At 38.4% G+C, this 14,859-nt stretch overlaps 1 protein-coding gene across 1 annotated transcript in view; it reads right to left on the bottom strand.

Moving 5' to 3' along the window:
* The window catches only part of LOC311108267 (disks large-associated protein 2-like), a gene marked incomplete at its 3' end in the record, with an annotated part of 92,927 nt that overhangs the window by 15,771 nt on the left and 62,297 nt on the right, over window positions 1–14,859 (bottom strand). The window contains exons 5-6 of the mRNA XM_084150890.1: window positions 9,932–9,976; window positions 2,327–2,383 (exon numbers count right to left, since the gene is read on the bottom strand). Coding sequence (XP_084007016.1) covers window positions 2,327–2,383; window positions 9,932–9,976 — 102 coding nt within the window. The remainder of the gene's footprint in view (window positions 1–2,326; window positions 2,384–9,931; window positions 9,977–14,859) is intronic.

Below are 14,859 nucleotides of genomic sequence, written 5' to 3'. Positions count from 1 at the left end.
TGCCTAATGATTATCACATTAACCCCTCGTTCCATGTGTCTCTCCTCAGGCCGATGGTAGCTGGTCCACTCCAGGACAGTGAGATAAGAGAGACTCCCCCGCCCCCACTGGACATCGAGGGGGCTCCGGCATACTCAGTCCGGTCCATCGTGGATTCGAGACGTCGGATGGGGGGTCTACAATATCTCGTGGAGTGGGAGGGGTACGGTCCGGAGGAACAGTGCTGGGTGCCTAGGAGGGACGTTTTAGATCCATCCCTCCTGACTGAGTTCCACCGTAGTCATCCTACGCGCCCTGCTCCACGTCCTCCTGGCCGTCCCCGAGGCCGGGGTCAGCGCACGGCTGGAGCCGCGCGTCAAGGGGGGGGGGGGGGGTACTGTCACGAATTCCGCCGAGACTGCTCCTCCTCCTTGTTCGGGCAGGCTTCGGCGTTCGTCGTCCTCGGAGTACTAGCTACTACCGATTGATGTTCTCTATGTTTGTTTGGTTTTGTCTTGTTGGTGCACCTGTTTCGTCTTATGTATTGATTATGTCACCTATAAGTTTCCTTTGGTTTTGTTTGCAGTTGTGTGTTGTTGTCCGCCTGTCCGTTGGTGCATTATTATTGTTCTCTAGTTGTTAGTGTTTTTATGCACTGTTTGCGTAATCGCTCGCCTCCTGTGTTTGAGGCCCGTTATTTTGTATTGTCTTTGTTGACAAGTAAAGTCGTTTTGACTAAGCTTCTGTGTCCTGCGCCTGACTCCAACACCGCATCCACATCAGCTTGTGACAACAAGACCATCGCCAAGCAGCTTGGTGAGAAGATGACAACAGTTGGTGCGATTATTCGCAAATGGAAGAAACACAAAATAACTGTCAATTTCCCTCGGCCTGGGGCACCATGAAAGATCTCACCTCGTGGAGTTGCAATGATCATGAGAACGGTGAGGAATCAGCCCAAAACTACACGGGAGGAGTTTGTCAATGATCTCAAGGCAGCTGGGACCATAGTCACCAAGAAAACAATTGGTAACACACTACGCCGTGAAGGACTGAAATCCTGCAGCGCCCGCAAGGTCCCCCTGCTCAAGAAAGCACATATACAGGGCCGTCTGAAGTTTGCCAATGAACATCTGAATGATTCAGAGGAGAACTGGGTGAAAGTGTTGTGGTCAGATGAGACCAAAATCGAGCTCTTTGTCATCAACTCAACTCGCCGTGTTTGGAGGAGGAGGAATGCTGCCTATGATCCCAAGAACACCATCTCCACCATCAAACATGGAGGTGGAAACATTATGCTTTGGGGGTGTTTTTCTGCTAAGGGGACAGGACAACTTCACCGCATCAAAGGGACGATGGACGGGGCCATGTACCGTCAAATCTTGGGTGAGAACCTCCTTCCCTCAGCCAGGGCATTGAAAATGGGTCGTGGATGGATATTCCAGCATGACAATGACCCAAAACACACGGCCAAGGCAACAAAGGAGTGGCTCAAGAAGAAGCACATTAAGGTCCTGGAGTGGCCTAGCCAGTCTCCAGACCTTAATCCCATAGAAAATCTGTGAAGGTAGCTGAAGGTTCGAGTTGCCAAACGTCAGTCTCGAAACCTTAATGACTTGGAGAAGACCTGCAAAGAGGAGTGGGACAAAATCCCTCCTGAGATGTGTGCAAACCTGGTGGCCAACTACAAGAAACGTCTGACCTCTGTGATTGCCAACAAGGATTTTGCCACCAAGTACTAAGTCATGTTTTTCAGAGGGGTCAAATACTTATTTCCCTCATTAAAATGCAAATCAATTTATAACATTTTTGACGTGTTTTTCTGGATTTTTTTGTTGTTATTCTGTCTCTGACTGTTCAAATAAACCTACCATTAAAATTATAGACTGATCATGTCTTTGTCAGTGGGCAAACGTACAAAATCAGCAGGGGATCAAATACTTTTTTCCCTCACTGTAAATGTCACTGATAGTCTGAAGATAGTATGTGGAGCATCTACAGATGGACTATCCAAATAAAGTGTTACCATAAATTCAAAGTGCTCCACACACGCCAGCAAAAAGATTCCTCCAGGAACCCTTTGCTACATTGAATCATTAAATGTTCCTCCAAGAACTCTCAATTAACCAAAGGTGTCAATATGAACCTATTGACTGCAATGGTTACTTACATTTGCATTTGACATTTTAGTCATTTAGCAGACGCTCTTATCCAGAGCGACTTACAGTTAGTGAGTGCATACATTTTCATACTGAGGAACTCCAGGGTTCCTCGGGTCACACATAATTCAAAGAGTGTGGGTATCTCCCATTCGCAATGTGGGTAAAGGAGATGAGGACTTTTTTACCTGGAGGTGGATTGTCTCGGTCCACACTGCAGGAAGAAGGGAGACGAAACTGGATACCTGAAAATAGTAGGCAATACAAGTTAGTAAGGGAATTGGAGGGACAGGAGAGACTCATTCACACATAGTTCATCTTACTATAACAGTACCTACCATGCCTCAGGCCAACACTCGTATCAGGATCACAGTCAAGCGAGAGTCGCAGACACATTTCAGAAGATATACACATACATTTCTTCTCATTGATCATGCTATTTGGTCAATCAATAACAAACAAAGACGTGGACATTACAGTGCTGGGATGGTCCACAGTTTTCAACGTTTGCTGTGTTCCCATCCACAACAATAACATTCACACAGCAGTGTCATTGAGACTGTTTTCAGTTATGACTGGTGGAACCACAGGTATTAGACTGTGTTGAACAGTCTATTTGGCATGATTACACAGCAAAGAGAAAACATGCAGTATCATCTAATAATCTCGTGGTACATAGAACTGTGCCCTAATGCACACCACACAGACAAATAGGGAAACATGAGAAAGTAAACACAAATGATGAGGCAGGCTAATTAACATAATCAGTTAAAAGTAAATACATGAGTAAATATGCTAATTTAACAAATGTATGCAGAGGTGGAATATAGGTAATGAGGCATCTACAAATAGCTGAATGGGGATGAGTAAATAAGAGATAAAAGAATAGAGGGACTAGATAGAGGTGTAAAAAACAACAACTTATAATGAAGATTATAAATGGGGTTGACTAAACAGCGGGAAAATATGTTAGAGGGAGGACAAATAACGAGGAAGAAGACAGACACATAAATCAAACATTCAATTAACTAGTCTACCAGGCAAACACCACATTAACATGGAATTGAATTGGAACAAGATCTGTCAAGAAGTTGCAGTTGTGTTTAGATCTAGAGAGGGCCATGAGGTTAAGACAGTAAGGCAATAGAGCATATTAGACAAAGCGGGCCTGCGAGGACAGAGACAGAGAAGCTCATTTACACCACAGAGAGGTAGCCTGGAAGTCGCAACAAAGGATCTAATTTCTCTATCTGTCTATTCATCTATCTGTCGGTCGGTCAGTCAGTCTCATACTCCTAGGGACAGCTAACACAACATGGTCAACACATGCTGTGATGCCTACTGAACAGTGACTCATATTAACTTAGCTGAAAGGTTTACATTTGGGGGGAAATGCTCATCATTTTAATCTTCGTATGAGGGTGTGAAATCGTAAAACAAGTATCTTATTTCTTTAACCAAAAGGTCATGAAACATTTACAGTAAATCTACAATTTTCTTGTGGGGGAAATTGTGTTCCTCATTTCCCATGACCTTTGATTCCTTATTACATAACATGAAGTTGCAAGGATAAAATGTTGATTGATTTCTATTTCTATATCTAATTACAGTAGCTACCTGTAACTACACAGTTGCAATTAATTTGAGAGATTAAATTCAATCATTGTCTGCAGGCATGTCTATAGTTAGTGTACCAGTGCAAAGTAAAATTACACTCAAGTAAATAGTTACAGAGTAGCTACATGGTATAAAGTCAACTTAATGAAACTTATTTCTTATACAGTATCATGTATTTGTTCTGTCTAGCATATTCTGACTGGTCAGTCTGCCTTTGACTCCTTTTCTCTGTCCAGAGGAACTCTCAGACCTTTTCGTTTGTTTCCTGGTGGTCCATTCACCTCGCTCCATTTGAGCCATTGGCGGTCCCATGCCATAGCCGTGGAATGTGACTGGCAGTAAGGCTGGAGGGAAGGTGATCTTTCTCAGGTCAGGATGGTACTGGTGTAATGTTATGGGATGACTGACAAGCAGCATGAGGATGATGGCAGCAGCTCCAGCACGAGCAGTGGGGAATGGGTATTCATCATGCTGAATTAATAGAACCAATTCAGATGAGAAAAATGGTGAACAATGAAACCCTGCACAGACCTACATTCAAATACATGTAATTTGTTTGTAACCTTTACAAAAAAAAAGTCAAAAAGAGCAGGAAAGTAATGCTTTCCTTACAAAAAGTGTCAAACTAATGGACACTCAGAGAAAAAAAAGGTGCTATCTAGAACCTAAAAGGGTCCCCATTGGAGAACCCTTTGAATAATCCTTTTTGGTTCCAGGTAGAATCCTTTCCACATAGGGTTCTACATGGAACCCAAAATAGTTCTACCTGGAACCAAAAAGGGTTCTCCTATGGGGACAGCCGAAAATCCCATTTGGAACCCTGTTTTCAAAGAGTGTATATCAGACTGTATGCTAATCGTATTTCATATGATAGGTGCTTTGCCAAAGTGAATGGAGTGGATTAATGAATGGATGGAGGGAAAGATGGATAGATGGTTGGATAGAGGACAAACTAGATAGGACAGGTTCGAGGATGACGACAGTCCGTTATGGTCCAGCTGACTCCACTACTGCTGGTTTTCTGAGCTAAAGATCTGGTGATTTGGATCCTCTTTCAGTTGAAAGAAGAAAAACAACCATGTTTTCCATAGCCACATACATATATACATACAGTGGTGATGCCCCCATGGATGCAAAGTGGATTAACCTTTCATGTATGGAATATAACAACAAACCTTTACAAATCAATGGGCTGGATACAAACCTCCCTAATCTTTTCTACTGTGCTATGGATACTCTTCAGATTACCCACTTCTCTGTGTCACTTGTAGATTGATATCTTCTGCTCTATCAAGTCCTAAGTAGCAGTCAGTAGCAGTGTAAAGTTAATGCAAGTTCAAAAACAATGTTTAAGAACATTGTAAGATGTAGGGAAAAGTGATAATTTGCTTTGCATCACCAACAAAGCTTCAGGTTTACAACAATGTTCATACAGTAGCTAGTTTGCTTTGCAGATGTAATAAAATGTTGAAATTAAAACACATGTTCCAATCTGTAATGAGTGTACACCAAGGTCATTATAGTTTTGTTTTTATATTAGTTTTTATTTCTATTATTATTATTCGTATTTTTTTAAAATTCTATTTAGTTTTAGTTAGTTTTCCAACTTGATTTACATTTACATCATTTAGCAGAAGCTCTGATCCAGATGTACTAGTTTGTATTCAGTTTTAGTTTGATAAAAACATTGGTATTTCATTTTTATATTATTTAGTTTCAGATTCAGTGTTAGGAACAGAAAGTAGCTTATGCATGGGAGGCTAGTAGCCATTTTTGTGTTGTAGGTTCTATTTTTCCCTGTTAGCTAGTGATAGCTAGTAGTCATGGAAATTCCAGACCTAGAGCAACAGCACTAGGTCTGGGAAGGATGTTGGATTCTCTTGGACATTTTGGAAATAAATAGTTCAGGGGAATTCAGATAGACAACTCTCCCAACAAATCACGAGTTTGGGTATGCAGGCCAAGCCTGAAATATCAACCTTTTTCTGTAGCCTGTAGACAGACATCTCAGAACATCGCGATTTGAAACCAAAGTTTACAGGTAAAACCTTTGCAGTGCTTTTAGTGAAGATAGATAGAACTAGCCACTTGCAAAACGCACGCATTAAAAATAACCTCTGCGTACTCAATCTCACTAGCTAGCTACTTCTTTGTCTCCGGCTGGGATGTTGACGCTAGGGCAACAAGCGGAAAAGGTTGTGACGTCACTGGATAAGGTGTTCAATAAAGATGTATACAGTCCATTCAGAAAGTATTCAGACCCCTTGACTTTTTCCACATTTTGTTACGTTACAGCCTTATTCTAAAATGGATTAAAAAATAAATAATCCTCATCATTCTACACACAATACCCCATAATGACAAAGCAAAACAGGTTTTTTGAGATTTTAGCAAATGTATTAAAAATAAACAACTGAAATTTCACATTTACATAAGTATTCAGACCCTTTACTCAGTACTTTGTTGAAGCATTTTTTGCAGCAATTACAGCCTCGAGTATTCTTGGGTATGACGCTACAACCTTGGCACCTCTGCAGATCCTCTCAAGCTCTGTCAGGTTGGGTGGGGAGCGTTGCTACACAGTTATTTTCAGGTCTCTCTAGAGATGTTCGATCGGGTTCAAGTCTGGGCTCTGGCTGGGCCACTCAAGGACATTCAGAAACTTGTCCCGAAGCCACTCCTGTGTTGTCTTGGCTATGTGCTTAGGGTCGTTGTCCTGTTGGAAGTTGAACCTTCGCTCCAGTCTGAGGTCCTGAGAGCAGGTTTTGAGAGCTGGTTTTCATCAAGGTTCTCTCTGTACTTTGCTCCATTCATCTTTGCCTTCATCCTGACTAGTCTCCCAGTCCCTGCTGCTGAAAAACATCCCCACAGCATGATGCTGCTGCCACCACCATGCTTCACCGTAGTGATGGTGCCAGGTTTCCTCCAGACATTTCGCTTGGCATTCAGGCCAAAGAGTTCAATCATGGTTTCATCAGACCAGAGAATCTTGTTTCTCATGGTCTGAGACTCCTTTAGGTGCCTTTTGCCAAACTCCAAGCAGGCTGTCATGTACCTTTTACTGAGGAGTGGCTTCCGTCTGGCCACTCTACCATAAAGTCCTGATTGGTGGAGTGCTGCAGAGACGGTTGTCCTTCTGGAAGATTCTCCCATCTTCACAGAGGAACTCTGGAGCTCTGTCAGAGTGACCATCAGGTTCTTAGTCACCTCCCTGACCAAGGCCCTTCTACCCCGATTGCTCAGTTTGGCCGGGCGGCCAGCTCTAGGAAGAGTCTTGGTGGTTCCAAACTTCTTCCATTTAAGAATGATGGAGTCCACTGTGTTCTTGGGGACTTTCAATGCTGCAGACGTTTTTTGGTACCCTTCCCCAGATCTGTGCCTCGACACAATCCTGTCTCTGAGCTCTACGGACAATTCCTTCACCCTCATGGCTTGGTTTTTGCTCTGACATGCACTTTCAACTATGGGACCTTATATAGACAGGTGTGTGCCTTTCCACATCATGTCCAATCAATTGAATTTACCACAGGTGGACGATCAAGTTGTAGAAACATCTCAAGGATGGTCAATGGAAACAGGATGCACCTGAGCTCAATTTCGAGTCTCATAGCAAAGGGTCTGAATACATATGTAAATAAGGTTTCTGTTTTTTTTTTTTTATACATTTGCAAAAATGTCTAAAAACCTGTTTTCACTTCTTCATTATGGGGTATTGTGTGTAGATTGATGAACAACAAAAACATTTATTTAATCAATTTTAGAATAAGGCTGTAACGTAACAAAATGTGGAAAAATTGAAGAGGTGTGAATACTTTCCCAATGCACTGTATGCCAGTTAGGCTCTACACCCGTTGTAAAGCGGATTAATGTGCTTCATTTTAAGAAGTTATTTGGCCACTTTAGTTGTGATACAAACCTTATCAAAACATATAGGCCTATGGGCTAGGCTACATGAGGTGTGTGACTATGATTTGAAAAAGTCACAAAAAAAGAAGGCATTCGCTGTTTCTTGCCTTACTGCACACAAGCTGGGCATCATTCACAAGTGATAATATATAATTCACAAGTGATAGGCTAATATTGTCACCCATCAGACTGTTCTTGATTTAATCTTGTCTTTACATATACTAAATCATATATGTGTGAAATTTGTTTTGATTTAGAATGGACGATTATCATGCACCTGTCTCGAAACAGGGGCAGTGGAAAAAAAATACATGTCGTCTATGCACTTAAATAGCGAATGGAGGACGCTTTTCCCGTGGTTAATTTTCATGCCAGCCAGGTAGGCTATACTCCTGTTGTAAAGAGAAGCAATGTGCTTAATATTAGGAAAGTTGAGAAATAATTATAGTATGCCTACCCTATAGAAAGCTGATGGTATCCTCCTCTTTTTAATAGAGGCCATTACTCTGTTTTCTCAATTGCATAGCCTATAGAAATGTTGCACAACATGAGCTCATGGGCTCTCATGAAGTGTTTGATTAGATTTTCGATTACATTTGCATTGATGTCAGAGTGATGAGAGGGACAATAGAGTGCTGATTACCAGGCAATTAGCAAGTTTGGTAGGCTACTAATGACCATCAGCATCATCAGAGCTTGGCCTAATTACCGTGACTAAACGGTCAAGTAGAATTTGACTGCCGTCATGACTCGTGACCGCCGGTGTGGCGGTAATAAGGTCACCGTAACAGCCCTAGTTCCAAACAGTCCCACACTGTTACCAGGCTCTATGCGCCAGCAATTTGAGCATGGGGACGAGGTTACAGACGCCATAATGGGACAGATACAACGTTGCAGTCTCTATACATCTCATTGGCTGGTACATTGTTACATTGTGGGAGGCAACCCATCTGTCTAGAGACTAGATACTGTAGCTAGTGATAGTGATGCACGAGCTAGGCCTAGTTGAAACATCCCCATCAACTGGCAGCATTTACCTGCCAGATTTTTGCCCAATGTTAAGATGAGAAAAAACTACAACTGAACATAATTTATGATGGTCTTTATTTCATTTTAGTTCGTTTTGGAAACAAAGATAATAGTTTCATTATAGTTTTCATTTTTCAAACGAGTTTCTTAATTATTTTACTTCAGTTTTTCATGAATCTTTTTTTTGTTTTAGATTACTATAATAACCTTGGTGTACATCTATAAATGCTGTAGGCCTACTTGTGAGGGATATGTAGTACTGTGTTTAATCCTATCTAATGGCAACATTGATTTGTCACTGGTTTGCCTTGCTGTAGATCAGCATCTCATGAGTTGATTTTATTACTTGCTTTTCATAAAATGGCCTTGCGATAGACTAGCGTCCTGTCCAGGGGGTGTACTTGTACATAAACTGCCTCATGCTAAAGAAACAAGATATATGCTCCTGCTCCTGCGCCTATGAGCCGTTCCGGCTGGTGCCCTACCAGACCTAAGCTACTTTTCATTAAATAAAATAAAATAAAATAAAAACATTTAGGCAAACAGAAATAAATATTGATTAAATCAAGAAGGTGATTCAGGTAAAACACAAATGCCAATACTATAATGTTAATAAGAATGCTAACAATGCTAATGTTAATTCTAATGCTAATTCTAACTCTAATGGTACCAATAGTGGGAGTAGTAGTAGTAATAATAATAATAATAATAATAATAATAATAATAATAATAATAATAATAATAATACTTTTCAAAAGGTATAATAAACAGTTCAGGACATGCTTCAAATAACAAACAAATGAACGCAAAATGTGTGGCTATTGTATGAAAACTATAATAAAAAATGTAGGGACTTTTTCTGGGTTACATGCACATCTCAAGTATGTTTTGAACGTGAAAAAGACGTGTGCAAGACATCTCAAATGGAATGATAGTTTATGTTTGTATCTTATAAAGGTACCATGCAGGCACCATGTAATATATTTAAGTAAAATAAAATAGCATTTGTGTCAACACAATGCAATTAGTAGTGATATTAGTAAAGTCATTTGTAACTTTTGGAAAAGCAGAAAAATAATACAATATTGTTTACTTTTTAAAATTGGAATTTAAAAGCAATATGATGACATTACTGACAAAGAGCTGGAGAGTAATGATTTCTACATTAAAAGGTGGGACAAAAATGGTTTAAACAAATATATTAACAACATAGAAAAAAGTATAAGAAAATGGTGCCCTACCTGACCTACCGTATGCTCTATGCCCCCCAGCTAAGCTACGGGTGCCTATAATAAATAAAAAAAAGTGATAGCTTAGTACAAAAATAAAACATATTGAGAGGATCAAAGCCATAGATACCATGCTGTGTGTGGATTATGGTAACTGTTGTGTGCTGTTTCCCGGATAGTTGACATTTTATGAGATGTTCTTTATGAATTCATCTTGTGCTTAGTTGGACCTTTACACAAAGAAATTAACATTTGCAATGACTCTTTCTTCAGTAAAAACAAATGAGAATTTTTGATTGCCATTGTAAAGCTATGATCCCCATAGAAATTGTGAATATACTACACAACCATTTAAAACATCTTCAAGATCATCAAACATCTTCTTTTAACTTGTTTCATAACTTCTTATATTGATTTATGAAAAAATACTTAAGGCAAATGTAACGGACATTTCACAATTAAACCTTAGAATTAGAAATAAAAATATAAAAAAAGAACATATACTGTAAGTATTTTCTAAAATAAAATACAACCAATTACATTAATTATATCAAACAATTATATATATATATATATATATATTATATCAAACAATTATATATATATTTATAAAAAGCTAAATCTTTCATTAGCAGTGGTCAACACATAGCAAATAGGAATGAAACCTGGACTGGTATATTGATGATACCTCCAACCCTTTAAAAATGTAAATAAAACATGATGAACCTGTGGCCTCAGCCTGGTCTCATAGAAAACATAAATCCCGGACACTGAAATTACTATGATATGTTACGTTTGGTATGGTTACATAAGACAGATGGTTACTTAAGGCAACAATGAAAGTAGGGTGGTTTGGTTGGGCGTATAAGGCGAATGTCTAGCAACACAATGGTTGCGAGTTCGAATCTCATCATGGACAACTTTAGCATTTTAGCTCATTAGCAACTTTTCAACTAGTTACTACTTTTTTTTTGCTACTTTTCAACTACTTAGCATGTTATCTAACCCTTCCCCTAACCCTAACCGTAACCCTTTAACCTAAACGTAACCCTAACATTAAATATAACCCCTAACCCTAACCCCTAGCCTAGCTAGCATTAGCCAGCTAGCTAGTGTGAACCACCTAGCCACCTAACTAGAATTCATAACATATCATACGTTTTGCAAATTTGCAACATATAGTACATTTGGTAAATTTGTAACATATAATACAAATTGTAATTAATACATACCATACGAAACGTAACATATCATACTAAATGGAGTGTCTAGGATTTACGTACAGAATAATACGAAGTGCTCTGACCAGGTTGGTTGCCTGCCATATGTACTAGGCTGTAATAAAGAATAAAACATTAAGATGACCTTTGAAAGTGCCATTCAAACTTTTGCTCGTTATATTATACTTAAAGAAATGTGTTTGTTTTCTTAAAAAATCGTAAATACAGGAGAGGAAAACTCTTGAGGGGTAGAAAATGAATTTGTATTCAAGCAGTGTTACAGTCTATTTTTCTTTTTTTAATTGAACTGCGATCAGATTCCAATCCAAACCTGTGGACTCCAAGACTGGACATCAGAAGGGCAGCACAGTATTTGTGTCAGATCTCTGTATAGTAATAAGACGTCAAAATTAAATAAAAATATCTCAGGGGTCCATTAAATAATTAGCAACATGAAACTGGAAATACATAGACCAGATATGACATACAGTATAATTAATATGGTCCCATTATTCAAAAGAGTTAATGGTAAGATTTCATGATACAAACAACATTTGTAAGCCATGCCTCTACCAACATCTTTTTACTTTAATTTTTTTGTAATGAAGGTACATTTCATTGCCCGACGTATTTCTGACCAAATATAAATATTATTCTTAGCACTTTGCTACATTTCAAGTCATTCTGGGGGGAATGTTGTAATTTCTGACTACATAATGCAATAATTGTGAAAAAAGAAATCCATCTTTCTAGCTAACTGATATGACGTTATATCAATAGTTGACAATAATACAAAAAAATGATACATTTGTATGACAAGATCTTAAAAAAGCAACAAAATTAATAGCATTGCCTGAGTTTCATGCAACATATTCTCTACTAATAATATCTCTGCACAATCCATTTGTTCATGATACATACTTTCCAGTGTTAAAATACTTATATGAGGGGAACAATCCTAAAGACCTAATAAGAACTACAAAAACTGAACATAACCTGAAACAATACAACAGAAACGGACATAGGCCTTGCATAGAATGAATGAAAGTAGTTCTGAGACATCAAGAGTTCACCTGCCCCATCATAGATTAAGCACCTTTATTTCAGTTAATTCTCCCCAGGCTGGGAAGGATGCATTCTCTCCTCTTTGTCATTTCAAGTGAAAAGAGGAAAATGAGAATGTTAGTTTCTTAGACCATTCTATTAAAAAATATGTTTAATGAAATAAATTCATATATTTAAATTAAAACTTGGTTGATTTGTGTGATGCTCTCACAGTCTTTTTTTTCCCTGAAACAACAGGAAATGTCAGCCAACCGGTAGCTGTTTAAGTATGGGGGACACATTCAGAGAACATTCAATATCCTTTTTGTTTTGGAAATCTGGGTCTGTAACAAACGGGGGGAAAAAAAGTGTTATTCCTGTATTGCAAATATTATTTTGATTGTTACAGTAGAACACCTTCATTTTCTATGACAGGACGGACTGCTATCAGCCAAACTACCCTATAGTGGTAGTGTAGTGTGGTGCTGTAACACATGTCAAGAGCAAAAACCAATCCACTGTAAGGCGAAAGAACTTTGGCCCATTGAGTTACAGTAACCAGGTGGGGAAATAATTTAAATGCCAGGTCAGAATTCTTGATTATCTTATATTTTTGTGTCCGTTTTCTTTTCATATTTCTTTTTTTGGTACACTTGGTGTCAATGTCATCTTTCCAAAGTGCCACTTGTTTCTCTAGTAATGTATTTTGGTCCTGCACAAAAACAGAAAAAAATCATCACTTTCCAGAAGAAGTAAGAGGTCTTTAGTTTGAACCATCTCATCCGTAGAAAGTATTTGAGGGATTTAAGTTAGAGTTGTGATTCGTACATGCCTCTGTAACATTCCTGTTCTGGAGGGTATAACATCTCTGTTCTGGAGGGTATACCCACAGACAGGTGCACTGTGGAACTTGGAGCTGTTTCAGGTGGGCCCCATTTCCATGGGTCCCAGCCGTGACTTTGGTACGCCATGGTGGTATGATGTGATGATGAAGGAGATGAGCAGTTAGGGGTATCATTTGACTTGTTCAAATGCTTCTTTTTAGGAACACTCAAACAAAGATAATTGAGGACTCAACCTTTTAAGGTTTCCATAGAGCCTGGCATGGCCATCACTAGTGAAGGCGGTGTTAGTACATTCAGGGGTACAATACTACCATGTACCTCTGGAAACATTGAGGAAGAGGTAGGGGACTATGCCCTCTGTCTCATAGATTAGGACTATCTAGGAGATGTTTGTGACATATAACACACAGGACAGTGATTGCATTTGAGTAATGAATGAAACAACATGAGGGTAAAGGTGCAGGGTTTGATTTAGAACCATGTAGGAGAGTTACGAGCTTAGCTTGCGTTAACCCCTCATAGAGGGATTATGTAAGAACACAGAATGGTCACAATGAATTATATAAACTTGGAATATATGCCATACTTTTCAGTCTATTCAAAAATATTACATTTATAAACACATATAAGGTTGAAACATGTAACATAGATTGTGCTTGAATTAACTTAAGCTGATACAGTACATTGGTACTCAGATAATGCCAAACCCTGACTATTTATAGTTTCCCTTTGTTGGACATTGGAATGAAATTGTAAGATATATGTTAATTCATTTTGATTGTTAATTTTAGATAAATGTGGGGTTATCCACACTTAAAATTGTTATCTTATTCAACTTAAAAAGATAAGTCATACAACTTAAAGTTAGAGGGGTAACTAATGTATATTACAATGCAACTAATATTGAGTTAACATAACTTTAAAGAATTTTTAAGGCAGCTGGGTAACTAAAATGTAGGAGTTACCTTGCTGCCTTAAATCTTAAGTTAAGTCAAATCAATAAATATTTTTAAATGAAACTACACTTTTTAAGTGTAATTGTTTAATCAATGTTAGATATTATCGGTAACATAACTGACTTAAATTATCATTATATCTTCTTATTATTTATATTATTGTCCACTAAAACTAAAGTTTGTATACAGCTTTGGCATGTTCCATTTTCCTCCAAACACAATGCGATTTACGGCTTTCAAAATGCCTATTTTCATTAACTAACTACACAAAAATGAACTGAAAAAAATAAGTGTACGATGACACAGGGAATGACTGGGAATGGTTATTGATTAAATTTACTTTACATTTAATCTAAATGTGATATTTTTCTTTTTCATTTAATCATACAAAAAATTGGTATTTAAAAAGTTGTTCACAGTATCATTTCAACATAAACTGGTGTTTAGGTTTCTACATGAGAAGAAACTGGAATGAATAAGGTTGGGAAAAAAGTCACTAAATCACTGGAATTTCATGGCTCAGTTAATGCAAGTTTCATGACAATTCTTTCTCTCTAATTCAGATGTATGCACATTTGCGGTATCTTTTATCTTTGTAATCTGTTGCCCGGTTTCATAAAGGTTCCTAGCCCCTTTACCCAGCTCCTATTTCTTCGTTGTTCTCAGATCTGAAAGGATATGATTGGTGTAAGCAAAGGGATGGGATAGGTCCTAGGATTAGAGGCGGGAGACTGGAAAGAAACTGGGCAGTTATATTCAATTCATATATTCAATTTCCCCCCCAAATTGTCAATTTGTGCATTCAATTAGTCTTAATGGTATCAAGGCTTTTATACCACACCTCATGGAGTGGCAACATTCTATAGGCTACCTTA

Source organism: Coregonus lavaretus (assembly GCF_964263955.1).
Source record: "Coregonus lavaretus genome assembly, chromosome: 33".
NCBI lineage: Eukaryota > Metazoa > Chordata > Actinopteri > Salmoniformes > Salmonidae > Coregonus > Coregonus lavaretus.
The sequence above is the reverse complement of the archived record's forward strand: the minus strand, read 5'-3'. Positions and strand labels throughout refer to the sequence as shown.